At 43.7% G+C, this 18,564-nt stretch overlaps 1 protein-coding gene across 1 annotated transcript in view; it reads right to left on the bottom strand.

Annotated features, from left to right (window-relative positions):
* Positions 1–7,109: 7,109 nt before the first annotated feature.
* LOC115197118 (mannose-6-phosphate isomerase) overlaps positions 7,110–18,564 on the bottom strand; it is a 13,729-nt gene continuing 2,274 nt past the window's right edge. The window contains exons 3-8 of the mRNA XM_029758339.1: positions 16,681–16,881; positions 16,311–16,452; positions 15,536–15,715; positions 12,665–12,838; positions 11,090–11,298; positions 7,110–8,970 (exon numbers count right to left, since the gene is read on the bottom strand). Of these exons, the coding sequence (XP_029614199.1) occupies positions 8,752–8,970; positions 11,090–11,298; positions 12,665–12,838; positions 15,536–15,715; positions 16,311–16,452; positions 16,681–16,881 (1,125 nt within the window). The 3' untranslated portion in view covers positions 7,110–8,751. The remainder of the gene's footprint in view (positions 8,971–11,089; positions 11,299–12,664; positions 12,839–15,535; positions 15,716–16,310; positions 16,453–16,680; positions 16,882–18,564) is intronic.

Genomic DNA, 18,564 nt, shown 5'->3' with positions numbered 1-18,564 from the left:
CATTGTGGGGGGTGTTTCTCAGTAAGACGTTTGAGGCTCATAATGTGTTGGAGGATGTCAAGGCCCTGCAGGAGCTCAACCAAACGTTGAGTCCCAGTCAGGCAGTGGTGCGTCATCACACCTTCCTCCCTGCAATATGCTTCTAACCCATTGACTAGAACGGCTTTCTGATCGAGGGAACCCATATGTACAATATAGTTTTTTTTTTATTACACACGCAGGTCGTGCTGTTTTCTTGTGTGTTTTCACACTGCATTTCCACAGTTACTTGTAGCTTTTTTAACCTAGAAAAAGAAATGAGGAAGTCCTTTGAATTTGCAGCATATCTGTGTGCCCTGGCCTGTACAGTGAATATAGCACTTTTAATTTACAACTAAAGTGTTGTTTGATTTTGTTTCAGCAGGTTTGTGGATGATCATGTCCACAGTATAAAAAAACAAGAAAATGTAATGTACAATTTTAGCAGACAATAATCATGTGGTAGTCTAGTCCAATAATGTACTCTTAAGACGTGTAGGTCAGTATAACTTTACTCCTTAAAATCCAAGGACCTTATATGTTATTTTAAGAGGTAGACTGCCAAATACTCCATCTAAAAGTGAATCTATTCTCAATTGCGTTACAGTTCTAGAAACAAAAAGCCCTTTACTTTAATATCACATCAAAATAATTTCAGAAATGCAAACCGGCTTCATCACAGTTGCAGCAGACAGATAGTTTTCAGACACGTGTCTGGCGGCATTCTTCCATTACACACAAGTGTTTGGAGCATGCTAGATAGCTAATTAGCACAGTTGGTCGCCTCTGTCTTCCGTCTGTCTTCTTTAAACGCACTGTGATGTGGAGAAATGACCGTGTGGGCGGTGGTGTAAAGTAATTAAGTAAAAATACTTCATACTACTACTTAAGTAGTTTTTGGGGGTATTTGTACTTTACTTTAATATTTATATTTTTGACAACTTTTACTTCACTACATTCCTAAAGAAAATGATATACTTTTTACTCCATACATTTAACCTGGCACCCAGAAGTACTCATTACATTTTGAATGCTTAGCAAGACAGCAAAATGGTCTAATTCACACACTTATCAAGAGAGCATCCCTGGTCATCCCTAATGCCTCTGATCTGGCGGATTCACTAAACTCATAAAGGTGTGTAGTAACTTAACCTTCTGTTTTTAGAAAAAATATTCTTGCTGATATGAATGATACGTTCCTTTATGTTTCCAAAGCCAAACCGCAAGTGATGCATGTTCACGTTCAGATTGAACGTCTTAACAAAAGTCCATCCGCAAGAAGATAACTTAAAAAAAAAAGATAACTTCATCAAAATACACTAAAGGTAGCTAGCGTCTATGAATGGGGTAGTGGTAGCCAGCTGTGTTTTAGGGGGTTTTCACAGTTTCAGACCATTTTTGTTAACATTTTTAGTGCAATGTGAACACTCCAAAGAAACTCAGACCCCTCAAAGCGAACCCGAACCGAGACCATCTCGAGAGGTCATAAAAAATGGAACACCCCTCTCCCAAAGTAAAAAATATTTTCACATGACCCACCCCTTGTACTGTAAAATAAATGTCACATTCTCTTCGCAGAGACAGAATCATTAGATCACTTGTTCTGGTACTGCCCATATGTAGCTTGTTTTTGGTCGCAGGTTCCTGGAATGTCTGAAGAATTAGAACATATACCTGGAGCTTACTGCAAATACAGTTGAGGTCGGAAGTTTACATACACCTTAGCCAAATACATTTAAACTCAGTTTTTCACAATTCCTGACATTTAATCCTAGTAAAAATTCCCTGTTCTAGGTCAGTTAGGATCACCACTTTATTTTAAGAATGTGAAATGTCAGAATAATCGTAGAGCATGATTTATTTCAGCTTTTATTTCTTTCATCACATTCCCAGTGGGTCAGAAGTTAACGTAAACTCAATTAGTATTTGGTGGCATTGCCTTTAAAATGTTTAACTTGGGTCAAACGTTTCAGGTAGCCTTCCACAAGCTTTCCACAATAAGTTGGGTGAATTGTGGCCCATTCCTCCTGACAGAGCTGGTGTAACTGAGTCAGGTTTGTAGGCCTCCTTGCTCGCACACGCTTTTTCAGTTCTGCCCACAAATTTTCTATAGGATTGAGGTCAGGGCTTTGTGATGGCCACTTTAATACCTTGACTTTGTTGTCCTTAAGCCATTTTGCCACAACTTTGGAAGTATGCTTGGGGTCATTGTCCATTTGGAAGACCCATTTGCGACCAAGCTTTAACTTCCTGACTGATGTCTTGAGATGTTGCTTCAATATATGCATATAATTTTCCTCCCTCATGAAGCCATCTATTTTGTGAAGTGCACCAGTCCCTCCTGCAGCAAAGCACCCCCACAACATGATGCTGCCACCCCCGTGCTTCACGGTTGGGATGGTGTTCTTCGAGCTTGCAAGCCTTCCCCATTTTCCTCCAAACATAACGATGGTCTTTATGGAAAAACAGTTCTATTTTTGTTTCATCAGACCAGAGAACATTTCTCCAAAAAGTACGATCTTTGTCCCCATGTGCAGTTGCAAACCGTAGTCTGGCTTTTATGGCGGTTTTGGAGCAGCGGCTTCTTCCTTGCTGAGCGGCCTTTCAGGTTATGTCAATATAGGACTCGTTGTACTGTGGATATAGATACTTTTGTACCTGTTTCCTCCAGCATCTTCACAAGGTTCTTTGCTGCTGTTCTGGGATTGATTTGCACTTTTCGCGCCAAAATACGTTCATCTCTCGGAGACAGAACGTGTCTCCTTCCTGAGCGGCATGGCGGCTGCATGGTCCCATGGTGTTTATACTTGCGTGCTATTGATTGTACAGATGAACGTGGTACCTTCAGGCGTTTGGAAATTGCTCCCAAGGATGAACCAGACTTGTGGAGGTCTGCAATGTTTTTTTCTGGGGTCTTGGCTAATTTCTTTTGATTTTCCTATGATGTCAAGCAAAGAGGTACTGAGTTTGAAGGTAGGCCTTGAAATACATCCACAGGTACACCTCCAATTGACTCAAATGTTGTCAATTAGCCTATCAGAAGCTTCTAAAGCCATGACATAATTTTCTGGAATTTTCCAAGCTGTTTAAAGGCACAGTCAACTTAGTGTATGTGAACTGCACAAAGTAGATTATCTAACCGACTTGCCAAAACTATAGTTTGTTAACAAGAAATTTGTGGAGTGGTTGAAAAACGAGTTGTAATGACTCTAACCGAAGTGTATGTGTACTTCTGACTTCAAATGTAAATATTCCTCCGTTTTTATCAGTCGTCCGGGTGGCTGGTCTGAGATGATTCTGCAGGTGAAGATGTCGAATGTGGAGCTCCTGGGCTGGTGTGTTCTGCGGTTGTGAGCCCGTTTGGCCGTACTGCCAAATTCTCTAAAAACTATGTTGGAGGTGGCTTATGGTGAAGACATGAACATTCAATTCTCTGCCCACAGCTCTGGTGCAAATTTCTGCAGTCAGCATGCCAATTGTGCACTCCCTCAACTTGACATCTGTGGCATTGTGCTGTGTGACAAAACTGCACATTTTATAGTGGTCTTTTATTGTCTCCAGCACAAGGTGCACCTGTGTAAGGATCATGCTGTTTAATAAACTTCTTGATATGCCACACCTGTAAGGTGGATGGATTATCTTGGCAAAGGGAAAATGCTCATTAACAGGAATGTAAACAAGTTTGTTGACAACATTTGAGAGAAATAAGCTTTTTGTGAAAAATGAATATTTCTGCGATCTTTTATTGCAGTTCATGAAACATTGGATCAACACTTTATATGTTGCATTTATATTTTTGTTCAGTGTACATGCATGAGACGCATGCATAGTTGCCGAGACCGTTCCAGTGTTTACATGTTTCTGCACATGCTTCAGGTGATAGAAATCTGAATGCATTCCCTGCGCTTTGAACAGTTTGTAATTATTCTGTCCTGTGGATATATTGTCTCACATTCCTACTGCCAAAAGGACCAACCATATGGACAACTGGTAAAGTATGTTGAAATATACTTTTATTCAACATTCTTACTTGTAGAGGTCATGGGAGGAAACTTTCCTGATTCAATGCAATTCAAATTCAGGTTTCCAGGCAAATCGAAAGTCATTGCTGTTATGAAATTATCAATTTTACCCTGTATATCTAAAAGCATTCCAGGTGAAGCTGGTTGAGAGAATGCCAAGAGTGTACAAAGCTGTCAAGGCAAACGGTGGCTACTTTGAAGAATCTCAATTACATTTTGATTAAACACTTTTTTGGTTACTACATGATTCCATGTGTTATTTCATAGTTTAGATGTCTTCACTATTATTCTACAATATAGAAAACTGTGAAAATTAAGAGAAACACTTGAATGAGTAGGTGTCCAAACTTTTGACTGGTACATTTTATATATATATATATATATATATATGGGGATTACAAATGATGCCGACAATTACATTAATGGAAGCCACAATCGGTCTGCAATATTAAAGCTGATCTACCCCTTATTTTAAAAAAGCAGTAGGCATTTAGAAATAAAAGTGGCGATTTATAGTTATGTGATGACATCGCGTGCCCTGCGTACCTTCCAAATTATTCGGCAATCATAATTTATTTGAAAAACACCATTTTCATCTTTGTCGCAATAAAGGTTGGTAATAGACAAATCCACCCGTCGAACGGATACAAATGTTGTTGCTCTTTAGAAAATGTCTCCTATCTCTTCCGTTTCCATCAGACATGTATCCATTTTTTTTGCGACGTTGCTTTTGTCAAATTAATCTGGGTCAATAGTAACCTGCCTAGCGACTGTCAACATAATCACATGCTTAGTTTGACACTGAAGGAGTGGACGCAGTTGACACAAAGTACTAGGTTTTCGGAAGTTAGAAATAAAGTAAATTCAGCAAAACATTTTAGTGAACTGACGATTTGTAACGTTAGAAAACATTTTTGAACCGATGCATGCTACATTTGGATCGGTTTGGGTTCTGCCTAGTGAATCACATATCTTAAACATTTGAACCGAGGACCGGACCGATGCATATTGGTGAATCGTTAAATCCCTAGTAGAATTGCATGACATTTATGAAATTATCTCAGCCGTATGGCACAATGTGTAGAATTGCATGAAATTAGGCCTAACTTTCCAGTGTCAGGAGAGCCACAAACATATTTTGCCTTGAGCTGGCCCTGCGACTAGGATTACTAGAGCTGCAAAATCTGGACCCCTACAAATCAGCCAGGCAAGACAATCTGGACCCTCTCTTTCTAAAATGATCTGCCGAAATTGTTGCAACCCCTATCACTAGCCTGTTCAATCTCTCTTTCGTATCGTCTGAGATTCCCATAGATTGGAAAGCTGCCGAGGTCATCCCCCTCTTCAAAGGGGGAGACACTCTAGACCCAATCTGCTACAGACCTATATCTTTTCTACCCGGCCTTTCTAAGGTCTTTGAAAGCCAAGTTAACAAACAGATTACCGACCATTTCGAATCTCACCGTATATTCCCCGCTATGCAATATGGTTTCAGAGCTGGTCATGGGTGCACCTCAGCCATGCTCAAGGTCCTAAACGATATGATAACCGCCATCGATAAGATACATTACTGTGCAGCCGATTTCATCGACCTGGCTAAGGGTTTCGACTCTGTCAATCACAACATTGTTATTGGCAGACGCAACAGCCTTGGTTTCTCAAATGATTGCCTCGCTTGGTTCACCAACTACTTCTCCGATTAGAGTTCAGTATGTCAAATCGGAGGGCCTGTTGTCCGGACCTCTGGCAGTCTCTATAGGGGTGCCACAGGGTTCAATTCTCGGGCCGACTCTCTGCTCTGTATACATCAATGATGTCGCTCTCGCTGCTGGTGATTCTCTGATCCACCTCTATGCAGACGACACCATTATGTATACTTCTGGCCTTTCTTTGGGCATTGTGTTAACAAACCTCCAGATGAGCTTCAATACCATACAACTCTCCTTCCGTGGCCTCCAACTGCTCTAAAATGCAAGTAAAACTAAATGCATGCTCTTCAACCGATCGCTGCCCGACCGGCATCACTACTCTGCTACTCTGGACGGTTCTTACTTAGAATATGTGGACAACTACAAATACCTAGGTGTCTGGTTAGACTGTAATCTCTCCTTCCAGACTCACATTGAACAATCCAAAATTAAATCTAGAATAGGCTTCCTATTTCGCAACAAAGCATCCTTCACTCATGTTGCCAAACATATCCCCGTAAAACGTACTATTCTACCAATCCTTGACTTCGGCGATGTCATTTACAAAATAGCCTCCAACACTCTACTCAGCAAATTGGATGCAGTCTATTACAGTGCCATCCGTTTTGTCACCAAAGCCCCATATGCTACCCACCACTGCGACCTGTATGCTCTCGTTGGTGGGCCCTCGCTTCATACTCGTCGCCAAACCCACTGGCTCCAGGTCATCTACAAGTCTCTGCTAGGTAAAGCTCCGCCTTATCTCAGCTCACTGGTCACCATAGCAGCACCCACCCGTAGCACGCTCTCCAGCAGGTATATCTCACCGGCCACCCCCAAAGCCAATTCTTCCTTTGCCACCTCTCCACGAACTGCAAAAATCTCTGAAGCTGGAGACTTTTACCTCCCTCACTAGCTTTAAGCACCAGCTGTCAGAGCAGCTCACTGCACCTGTACATAGCTCATCGGTAAATAGCCCATCCAATATACCTCATCCCCATAATGTATTTATTTATCTTGCTCCTTTGCACCCCAGTATCTCAACTTGCACATTCATCCTCTGCCCATCCTACCATTCAAGTGTTTTATTTGCTATATTGTAATTACTTTGCCACCATGGCCTATTTATTGCCATACCTCTCTTATCCCACCTCATTTGCACATGCTGTATATAGATTTTCCTACTGTATTATTGATTGTATGTTTGTTTATTCCATGTGTAACTGTCATGTGTGTCAAACTGCTTTGCTTTATCTTGACCAGGTCGCAGTTGCAAATGAGAACTTGTTCTCAACTAGCCTACCTGGTTAAACAAAGGTGAAATAAATACTGAGCACATCTCTTCACTCTGGGTATTCAATCCCAAGGAAAGCACTCCACGCACTAGTAGAGAATCTTTATTTAGGTTTACATACAGACACTCTCTGTAGAGATCCATGCTACTGTAGTATGGTCAAATGCAAAACCATGCTCTCATTCCAGCTTCTATTGAAAGAAACATTTGCATAATGTTAAAGTAAAACCGTTATACTTTTAACCCATAAATCTTAGTCTTCAGACTTGTTTGCAATCAAACCTACAGTAGTATGTGTGTGTGTATATATATATATATATATATTTTTTTTAACTATTGTAGGGCAAACAGTTCCCATGTAAATGACAATATCCTGGACAAAACCAGTTCATTCACAAAGCTTAAGTGGATCGTCGCTGTTCAATTGAAAGCACCAGGATCGTGTTCATTAAGCACAAAAACGGAAGAAAACAGAAACGGAGAGGTACGATCAGTACTTCTCCAATAAAGAAACTCATTTTTCGTTTTGCTACAATGTGCTCTAATGAACACCAACCAGCAGACATGCCTGACCCAACAGAGCTTCATTCAAAATGATCAACAGTCTTGGAACAACAAACTATAGCATACAAAATGTCACTTTTTTGACCTTTGGGGAAAGCTATTTTGCGTGTTTGGGAGACTACATTGCAGTCTGCGACGACAGACTGTCTGATATACAAATTATAATCAGTAGTCATTTAGGATGCAAGATGATTCAGCAGTCTACAGCCACCAACTGCAATGCAGTCCATCTCAAATCACCAACTTTGGATCCTGTAATACTGTGTGAGGTGTTACCATTGACACACTACAGCTCACCTTCAGTCCAGACTACTACTGAATGCATTTCTTCTGTTGGATGCGTGAGTTGAATTGCATGGTCACATGCTGCTTCAGCCTTACGGCATACATTTTGGTTCACTAAATGCCGCGGCCCTAGTGCAAACATTTGTCAACTGAATCAACTTCAATGTTGGCGGTCCAGCTGAAAAAGGTCTCCCCATACAGTAGCTATGCATTCTTACAGTAGCTATGCATTCTTACAGTAGCTATGCATTCTTACTATATGCTCTATTTGTATGTACACTATGTATGCAGCAGGCAGCTATGTATGCATGTGTGAATGGCAGGTGCCTTTGTTCCGCAAACATGCACAGGAATCTCAGCATACTGTAAATGCCAAATGTTCCCAATACAGCTGATATATTAAAAAAAATACTATGTTTTTGTTACGAAGCATCGTCTTAACAGCACTAATATTGAACAGAAGATTTCCCCCACTGAAAAAAAAACAATTCTTGCTTATGAGGTAATTAATTACAACATGCTCAATTAAAATCATCAGCAATGACAGAGTATGTGACACTTACAGCGAGATGTGAGCTGAGGCATACTGTACCAATGAAAACTCCATAATCACTGCCTCGATACTGTATAAACTGTCACAGAAACATGGGCCGAATAAAAAAGGACCACAGCAAGTACACACTACCTGTGCATGTACCTGTCAGGGCGATTGTCTGAGAAAAATGAATGGAACTGCACATAACCTACAGTTAAGGGGTTAAAACTGTTAGTAGCCTATCACTACTGGCCTTAAGTCAGGGGACACCCTGGTATGACGAATGACACACAGGACCACAGGTTGGGTTGACGTTGGTAGGAAACATTATCAGGAGGCCTGGGGCTACAGGAGACTGCAGGCCCGGTACATGGTCATTCCGGAGGGGGAGGTGACGTGAAGGGAGACGCTCTCATTGGCTGAGATGAAGAGGACGGTGCCCCGGCTCAGGGTGATGTCAGAGAGGGCAGCGGCGGAGGTGCCGGTGGCCTCGCCCTCAATCACCAGCAGAATGCCCGCGCAGTCCACCGGGGCCACCGTGTACTGTCTGACTGAGGCTGGCACCTGGAGTTGGAGAGAGATTGGGGAATGAGAGGAGGCAGACAGAGGTGGGGAGAGAGAAGGGGGGGGAGTAATGAGAAGGGGGGGGTAATGAGGGGGGGGGGAAGAGAGGGGGGGGGAGTAATGAGGTGGGGAGAGAGAAGGGGGGGGGGAGTAATGAGGTGGGGAGAGAGAAGGGGGGGGGGGAGGTAATGAGGTGGGGAGAGAGAAGGGGGGGGGGAGTAATGAGGTGGGGAGAGAGAAGGGGGGGGAGTAATGAGGTGGGGAGAGAGAAGGGGGGGGAAGTAATGAGGTGGGGAGAGAGAAGGGGGGGGGGGAGTAATGAGGTGGGGAGAGAGAAGGGGGGGGGGAATTGAAGGGGAGTAATGAGGTGGGGAGAGAGAAGGGGGGGGGTAATGAGGTGGGGAGAGAGAAGGGGGGGGAGTAGTAATGTAGGTGGGGGAGAGAGAGGGGGGGGAGTAATGAGGTGGGAGAGAGAAGGGGGGGGAAGTAATGAGGTGGGGAGAGAGAAGGGGGGTAGGAGTCTGAAGGTGGGGAGAGAGAAGGGGGGGGAGTAATGAGGTGGGGAGAGTAATGAGGTGGGGAGAGAGGAAGGGGGGGAGTAATGAGGTGGGGAGAGTAATGAGGTGGGGAGAGAGAAGGGGGGGGAGTAATGAGGTGGGGAGAGAGAAGGGGGGGAGTAATGAGGTGGGGAGAGTAATGAGGTGGGGAGAGAGAAGGGGGGGGAGTAATGAGGTGGGGAGAGTAATGAGGTGGGGAGAGAGAAGGGGGGGGAGTAATGAGGTGGGAGAGTAATGAGGTGGGGGAGAGAGAAGGGGGGGAGTAATGAGGTGGGGAGAGAGAAGGGGGGGTAATGAGGTGGGGAGAGAGAAGGGGGGTAATGAGGTGGGGAGAGAGAAGGGGGGGGAGTAATGAGGTGGGGAGAGAGAAGGGGGGGGAGTAATGAGGTGGGGAGAGAGAGGGGGGGGGAGTAATGAGGGTGGGGAGAGAGAAGGGGGGGAGTAATGAGGTGGGGAGAGAGAAGGGGGGGAGTAATGAGGTGGGGAGAGAGAAGGGGGGGAGTAATGAGGTGGGGAGAGAGAAGGGGGGGAGTAATGAGGTGGGGAGAGAGAAGGGGGGGAGTAATGAGGTGGGGAGAGAGAAGGGGGGGAGTAATGAGGTGGGGAGAGAGAAGGGGGGGGAGTAATGAGGTGGGGAGAGAGAAGGGGGGGGAGTAATGAGGTGGGGAGAGAGAAGGGGGGGAGTAATGAGGTGGGGAGAGAGAAGGGGGGGGTAATGAGGTGGGGAGAGAGAAGGGGGGGTAATGAGGTGGGGAGAGAGAAGGGGGGGGGGGGTAATGAGGTGGGGAGAGGAGAAGGGGGGGGGAGTAATGAGGTGGGGAGAGAGAGGGGGGGAGTAGTAATGAGGTGGGGAGAGAGAAGGGGGGGAGTAATGAGGTGGGGAGAGAGAAGGGGGGGGAGTAATGAGGTGGGGAGAGAGAAGGGGGGGTAATGAGGTGGGGAGAGAGAAGGGGGGGGAGTAATGAGGTGGGGAGAGAGAAGGGGGGGGGTAATGAGGTGGGAGAGAGAAGGGGGGGGTAATGAGGTGGGGAGAGAGAAGGGGGGGGGGTAATGAGGTGGGGAGAGAGAAGGGGGGGGGGGTAATGAGGTGGGGAGAGAGAAGGGGGGGAGAGAGAAGGGGGGGGAGTAATGAGGTGGGGAGAGAGAAGGGGGGGGGGGGTAATGAGGTGGGGAGAGAGAAGGGGGGGAGAGAGAAGGGGGGGAGTAATGAGGTGGGGAGAGAGAAGGGGGGGGGGGTAATGAGGTGGGGAGAGAGAAGGGGGGGAGAGAGAAGGGGGGGAGTAATGAGGTGGGGAGAGAGAAGGGGGGGGGGGTAATGAAGTGGGGAGAGGCCAAAGAGAAAAAGAAGGGGGAGAAAATGACATTACATTTAAACGTAACATAGGTATGAGCCACACTGGAACAAATATGGTAATGGCTCACGACAAGAGAACAATTCAAACAGAGAATATTGTCAAGGCGGAGTATAAATTGTTTGCGTTGTCTGGCGTGACAATGACCATAGGAGTTGGAAAGACAGCACAAACAGATCTGGGACCAGGCTAAATAAGTAAGCCAATTACCTGTATCCTCATGACAGTGAAGTCAGGGACAGGGGGGTCATAGAGGTAGACAAAGGGGTCTGAGGGGTCCTGTATGGAGGGGAAGATCTTGGCGCTGGCTGGAGCGGGGCTGTAGTTCAGCATCTCACACAGGGTGTTGACGTCAATGAACTTGGGCGTCAGGCCTGCGCGCACCGTGTTGTCCGAGCAGGCCATGCACTCGATGCAGTCTGAATAGCATTGTGAGAGAGAGAATGGGATATAGGACACTTTTTCAAGTTCACGTAAAAAAATATATATATTTTAAAGATTAGAATTGTCACTGCTCTGTATTTGAAATTCATTAACTTTACATGTCAACATAATTTACATAAATGTATTTCAATAGGTAATCTCATTGTATAACAAACAGGTCCACATACTGACATAGCTCCCAAAGTGTAGTTTAAAAATCGGTCTGAAGCTCTACACTTTGGAAGCAACAATACAAGTGTGCAGAATATTTGTTTTTCACTTCTACATTATCCTCTCATTAATCCAGCACCTGGGAAACATGGTTTTATGGCTGTGCGCATACCACCACACTAAACAATAGCTCTACTGTATTATTCACCACATGGCCAAAAGTATGTGGACACCCGCTCATCAAACATCTCATTCCAAAATCATTGAAATTAATATGGAGTGCCCCCCCCTCCTTGAAGCACAGAATTGTCTAGAATGTCATTGTATGCTGTAGCATTAAGATTTCCCTTCACTGGAACTAAGGGACCTAGGCTGAACCATAAAAAACAGCCCAATACCATTATTACTCCTCCACCAAACTTTACAGTGGGCACTATACAGTCAGGCAGGTAGCGTTCTCCTGGCATTTGCCAAACCCAGATTCAGCCTTCGGACTGCCAGATGGTGAAGCGTGATTCATTACTCATCACACATTCATCACAGACAATGTGTTTCCACTGCTCCAGAGTGCAATGGCGGCGAGCTTTACACCACTCCAGCCAAAGCTTGGCATTGCACATGTTGATCTTCGGCTTGTGTGCAGCTGCTCGGCCACAGAAACCCATTTCATGACGCTTCCGACTAACATTTCTTGTGCTGACGTTGCTTCCAGAGGCTGTCTGGGACTTGGTAGTGAGTATTGCTGCTGAGGACAGGCGATTTCTCAGCACTTGGCGGTCCCGTTTTGTGAGCTTGTGTGGCCTACCACTAAGAGGCTGAGCCATTGTTCCTCCTAGACATTTCCACTTCAGAATAACAGCTGACCGGGGCAGTTCTAACTGGGCAGAAATTTGGCAAACTGACTTGTTGGAAAGGTGGCATCCTATGACAGTGCCACGTTGAAAGTCACTGAGCTCTTCAGTAAGGCCATTCTACAGCTAACTTTTGTCTATGGAGATTGCATGGCTGTGTGCTCAATTTTATACACCTGTCAGCAACGAGTCTGGCTGGAATAGCCAAATCCACTATATTGAAGGGGTGTCCACATACTTTTCTATATATATTGCATTTCCATTGTACTCTAACAGCTTATCAATACACAACTTTAACACATCTAGTTGACTCTAAGAAGCTGACTGGTTGACCCCTGACCTCCATTGAGGTATGCGTGTGGTTCATTGGCACCCAGAAACATGGCGTCGCCTGGCTCCAGCACCATGCGGTTTAGGAAGTAGATGGAAAAACAGCCGATGTCACCCGGATACTGAGAGTGGAGCCGGAGCAACAGTTCACTGTTACTGCCTGATGTGTCCTTCCCTGCAGCAGCTGAATGAGGTACAACAGGTAGAGCAAAAGCCTTTAACATAGGGTCGTGTTCATTAGGGCATGCAAAGAAAATGTTTTGCTACAGAAAATAAAAACATGTGTTTCTTACTGAACAACCCATCTCTCTTGTGAAAGAGATTTGCATCTCAATATGACTAATCTGGATAAATAAAGGTTTGATATTACACAGAAAGATGTCTTGGTGCAAGAGGTCCTTTGGAAAACTTGACTAAGCATTATTCAGTAGAAAATATACATTATGCAGTAGAAAATATACATTATGCAGTAGAAAATATACAATCTCAAGGAGTATATCATTTATGCCCACATTCATGCACTATTGATTACAGGGGTTAGTGAAAAGAAAATATAATAATAATAAAAAATCTTGGCCCCAGACAATTTAACTTCCCCTTTCATGTAAGAAAGTCATGGCCATCATGCTTTTAGGGAAAGAGGATCATTTTGCACATGCATTAAACTGCGAGTTTGCCCAATTCCAGTCCTCTTGCTTAGTGGTTCCGGGGTTCTCCCTGGGAGACATTTGTATGTAGCAGGACAGAGAAGCTCAGCTCTAGGAACCTTTTAAAAAGAACATTCAACTCCAAAATGATACATTTTCTAAATTATACATTTGACCTCCAGAAATGAGCCCAATAACATACTGGCAAAAATGTTTGAATTACTTTAACATATTGAACCATACATATAGGAGCCCATGCATGGTCAGATGTGCTATAAGCATGATCACCTGTAGCCTAACTGACGCAGCATAGTGGCTATAAAATGTATTATTATGAGTACATAAATGATCATTCACTCAAATTCGATTTCTATTACAAAGTACAGCGCCTTCGGAAAGAATTCAGACCTTGACTTTTTCATGTTACGGTCTTAATCTAAAATGTATTTTTTATTAATTGTTTTCCTCATCAATCTACACACAATACGCCGTAATGACAAAGCGAAAACAGGTTTAGACATTTTTGCAACTGTATTAAAATAAAATAAATACCTTATTTACATAAGTATTCAGACCCCCTTACTATGAGACTCGAAATTGAGCTCTGGTGCATCCTGTTTCCATTGATCATCTTTGATGTTTCTACAACTTGATTGGAGTCCACCTGTGGTAAATTCAATTGATTGGACATGATATGGAAAGGCACACACCTGTCTATATAAGGTCCCACAGTTGACAGTGCATGACAGAGCAAAAACCAAGCCACGAGGTTGAAGGAATTGTCCTTAGAGCTCCGAGACAGGATTGTGTTGAGGCACAGATCTGGGGAAGGGTACCAAAACATTTCTGCAGCATTGAAGGTCCCCAAGAACACAGTGGCCTCCTTCATTCTTAAGATGGAAGGCCAAATTTAGCAATTGTGGGAGAAGGGCCTTGGTCAGGGAGGCAACCAAGAACCCGATGGTCAGTCTGACAGAGCTCCAGAGTTCCTCTGTGGAGATGGTTGTCCTTCTGGAAGGTTCTCCCATCTCTGCAGCACTCCACCAATCATACCTTTATGGTAGAGTGGCCAGACAGAAGCCAGTCTTCAGTAAAAGGCACATGACAGCCTGCTTGGAGTTTGGGGAAAGATGAACGTAGCAAAGTACAGAGAGATCCTTGATGAAAACCTGCTCCAGAGCGCTCAGGACCTCACACTGGGGTCGAAGGTTCACCTTCCAACAGGACAACAACCCTAAGCACACAGCCAAGACAATGCAGGAGAGGCTTCAGAACAAGTCTCAATGTCCTTCAGTGGCCCAGCCATAGCCCCGACTTGAACCCGTTCGGACATCTCTGGAGAGACCTGAAAATAGCTGTGCAGCGACGCTCCCCATCCAACCTGACAGAGCTTGAGAGGATCTGCAGAGAAGAATGGGAGAAACTCCCCAAATACAGGTGTGCCAAGCTTGTAGCATCATACCCAAAAAGATTTGAGGCTGTAATCACTGCTGAAGGTGCTTCAATTAAGTACTGAGTAAAGGGTCTGAATACTTATGTAAAATGTGATATGTTCTCTTTAATACATTTGCAAATATTTCTAAAAACCTGTTTTTGCCTTGTCATTATTGGGGTATTGTGTGTAGATGAGGGGGGAAAAAAAACTCCCATTTAATCAATTTTAGAATAAGCCTGTAACGTAACAAATGTGTAAAAAGTCAAGGTGTCTGAATACTTTCCGAATGCACTGTATATCATTGCTCCTTTAAAAATTATGTTGTGCAGTGGCACCTCCCTACACCATGCTTGAAACTCCAGTTGTAAAACAGCATTTGTAAAACGATACCACGCACGCAATTGAAGTAGAGAAATAAACATAGTAATGTAAAACTGGGCTCCACCTCTAACAAAAACTGCTTTCAAAAGATTTACACTGATCTCAAAAACAACCTCTCCAGAATCCATATGACGGAACTCTTGTCGCAGTGACTTAGAACTTTAACCCGTTATTATAAAAAGATAACCTCTTTTTGAAACTTACGCAAGAAAGTTGGGGCCTGGTATCAGATCTGTTTATGCTTTCTTCGCAACTTTTATGGCTGTTGCCAAATAGGTCATGTTTGGCTTGACATGTCAACAACCATAGGAGTTGCCTATACAGAACAAACAGATCTGGGAACAAGATAGTTGGTGTCTACCTACATGAGGAAGTGTAAGGTGTCACAAAAACAAAATACTTATTGTATGATGCTCACCTTCCTCAGTGACTCTTTTCACCAGCATGTTGAGCTGGTCCACAAACACTTTCTTCTCACAGTTCATCATGCGGGTGAAGCACTTCTTCAGGGCCAGCGAGGTGCGGCCCGCCTCCCCTATACTGCTCAGCAGTTCCTCTGCCGCCTCGTTCCCAACAAGAGCGTGGAATTCTGGCACGGCTGGGGGGGACACATTTTACACTCTTAGCAAACTTGAATACAATCCTCGGACGGATTGTAACAGTCAGGGCCGGCTCTAGCCTTTTGGGGGCCCTAAGCACCCCCCCCCCCCCCCAAATGGAGTGGCTCCCCTCTTGGCGGCGGAGAGAAACATGTGCAGTTTTATAGTACATTTCCTACAATTTGAACAGTACATTTAAAAAAGCGTGGGGAAACAGCCTGCCTCCCACAGAGAGTGGTCCACGCGCCTGCATTCCCCATACTTTTGATTGCACTGCTAAGTGATACAATCCGTTTCCACTAGCATTGCTATATTCTCAAAAGATGCTAGCCAGAATATTCTGTCGCTAAATAACCAGGTGACAAACTTAAAAATATAGTTGAGGAAACAGCAATACCCTAGGTAAGTCAAAAATGAGCTAACACTTCAAATGAACTATCCCTTTAACGGGATTACTGAGTATCATTGATCTCTACTTCAGTTATCTTAAAGTGAAAAAAATCCCTCAACTGAGCTGCTGTGCTGTTGAATACATTTTAAAAACATGGACTGTAAAACACTGATAATGGACAGTCCGCCAGATATGGGACTCACATTTCAGAAAGCCAATGATCTCTTCCACGGGCCTGAAGCCACAGAGGCCTTCAAAATGGGTGAGCGCAACGGCCATCTCAGGCTTGTGGTTGTTGTCAGGGTAATGCTCTGGAAACTGAGCATGGAGCCGTCCAGCCAACTCCTGGTGTGTGAGCCCATGGGAAAATAGCAATTTGATTAGCAAAATGAAACACATTTAGAATACAAACGCAACAAAACACACCATTTCTACTTGAGATAAATACATGTACCCCCTCCACCCCCTACTTTGATTTTTGGGTTGTTCAGTAGACATGAAACCCTTGTTTTAATTTTCCACTGCAAAATGCTGTGCTACAGTGTGCCCTAATGAACACGACCCAGTACTTACCCTGTTCGGATGGGCCTGTATGGACAGAGCGGTGTTGACCGACAGGACCTTGAAGAGGAAGGGAAGCTGGCCCTGGAAGGTGTCTTTGACCTTTGACCCCAAGCATGCTGGGTAGTCTGCAATCCACTGACCGAGCGTCCTCTGGGCTATCCGGTTGTCCTTGATGAGGGCGTCTCCTTTGGGGTGAGCACCCATCCAAAGCTGCAAGACACACAGGGAGAGGCCTCATTGTTGACCATACAAGAGTATTTCGCTTTTAAAAACAGTTTAATTAAAAAGCATGAGCTGGCACACACCCAGAGAAAATTATTTAGTGTGGAGGTGCTGACTGAGAATAAACTGTAAAAACAAAAGAGTCGCACAGTCCATACGTATAACCTCCTAGTATTGGGTAAAACAACGTGTCAGCATCACTGTGCCTTCTTCAGGGTCTTTTTTTACCCAATACATTACTGGGAGGTTATACATATGGAGTGTGAGAGTCTAAAAATATATAAAAACAGTTAACATCACTTTGGGATTTAGCTTCGTCATCCACTGTGATCAAGTTTTTCAAAGATAAAAGACACCTTTAAAATAAATCTAGTTTGTTTTAAGTATGAACATGTCAATAACATGCAATGAATGACAAACAGGATATGAACACAGTTCAATAGAATGATCGTCCATGCATATACGGTAGCCTAGGTGCCATCCTAAGAAGCTATTGTTTAGCACCAGAGGATTGTCTTAAAACAGGAGAAGGCACCCAGGCTATTGACGATGGATGCTGATTGCGGAGTATGAAAATACATCTGCCCATTCACCATAGCACGTGACTACGCGTTTCACTTGGACAAAATGTCCCCACTCCCATACTCAGACCTATTAACCTTTATGATAAACACTCCCTGTGAAGCTGAAGCTAAATAAAGAATGACTTGTGACAGGGCAGGCATTGAGGGAGCTTGAAGGGCTTTGTACTCTCCGCCAAAGTCCTGAAGGGCTTTGTAAAAAAAATATTAAAATACAAATCTGCAGGACAGGAATAATACATTGGAAGGGGGAAATACTCCATAGGCTACACCTTCAGAGAGAGCATAAGGACTTATAAAATGATTTATTCTTTATTAAAATGTCATTTTTATATTTTCTATAATTTCAAATGTTATTCTGATTTCTATTCAGTTTGTGTTGAAAAGGGAAAGGTTAACACCGGAGAAAAAATAAATCCAAATCCAATCAGGATTTTTTTGGGGGTGGACATCTGCCATTTACAGGGGAGAACGACTGCCTCCTCTCATTGAAGCCACAGTACTGCAGGCATTGCTAGCGGAAAACAGGATCCCCCATTACATTGAATGGGAAAAGGCAGATATTCGTTGTCAATCTTTGTGTAAAAAAAATTAAATGTTTTGAAGACAATCATGGTAATAATAATAGGATTGTAAGTAACAAGAACATTTCCCAGGACATAGACATATCGGATACTGGCAGAAAGCTTAAATTCTTGTTAATCTAACTGCACTCTCCAATTTACATTAGCTATTACAGTGAAAAAATACCATGCTATTGTTTGAGGAGAGTGCACAGTTATGAACTTGAAAATGTATTAATAAACCAATTAGGCACATTTGGGCAGTCTTGATATAACATTTTGAACAGAAATGCAGTGGTTCATTGGATCAGTCTAAAACGTTGCACATACAGTGCTGCCATCTAGTAGCCAAAATCTAAATTGCACCTGGGCTGGAAAAATACATTATGGCTTTTCAAAGATGGTAAAAAAATAAAAATTAATAAATAAATACTAAAAACCCCCGCATATTTTACCAGATCTAATGTGTTATATTATCCTACATTAATTTAACATTTCCACAAACTTCAAAGTGTTTCCTTTCAAAT

The sequence above is a fragment of the Salmo trutta genome, chromosome 7 (genome assembly GCF_901001165.1).
Source record: "Salmo trutta chromosome 7, fSalTru1.1, whole genome shotgun sequence".
Classification (NCBI taxonomy): domain Eukaryota; kingdom Metazoa; phylum Chordata; class Actinopteri; order Salmoniformes; family Salmonidae; genus Salmo; species Salmo trutta.
The sequence above is the reverse complement of the archived record's forward strand: the minus strand, read 5'-3'. Positions and strand labels throughout refer to the sequence as shown.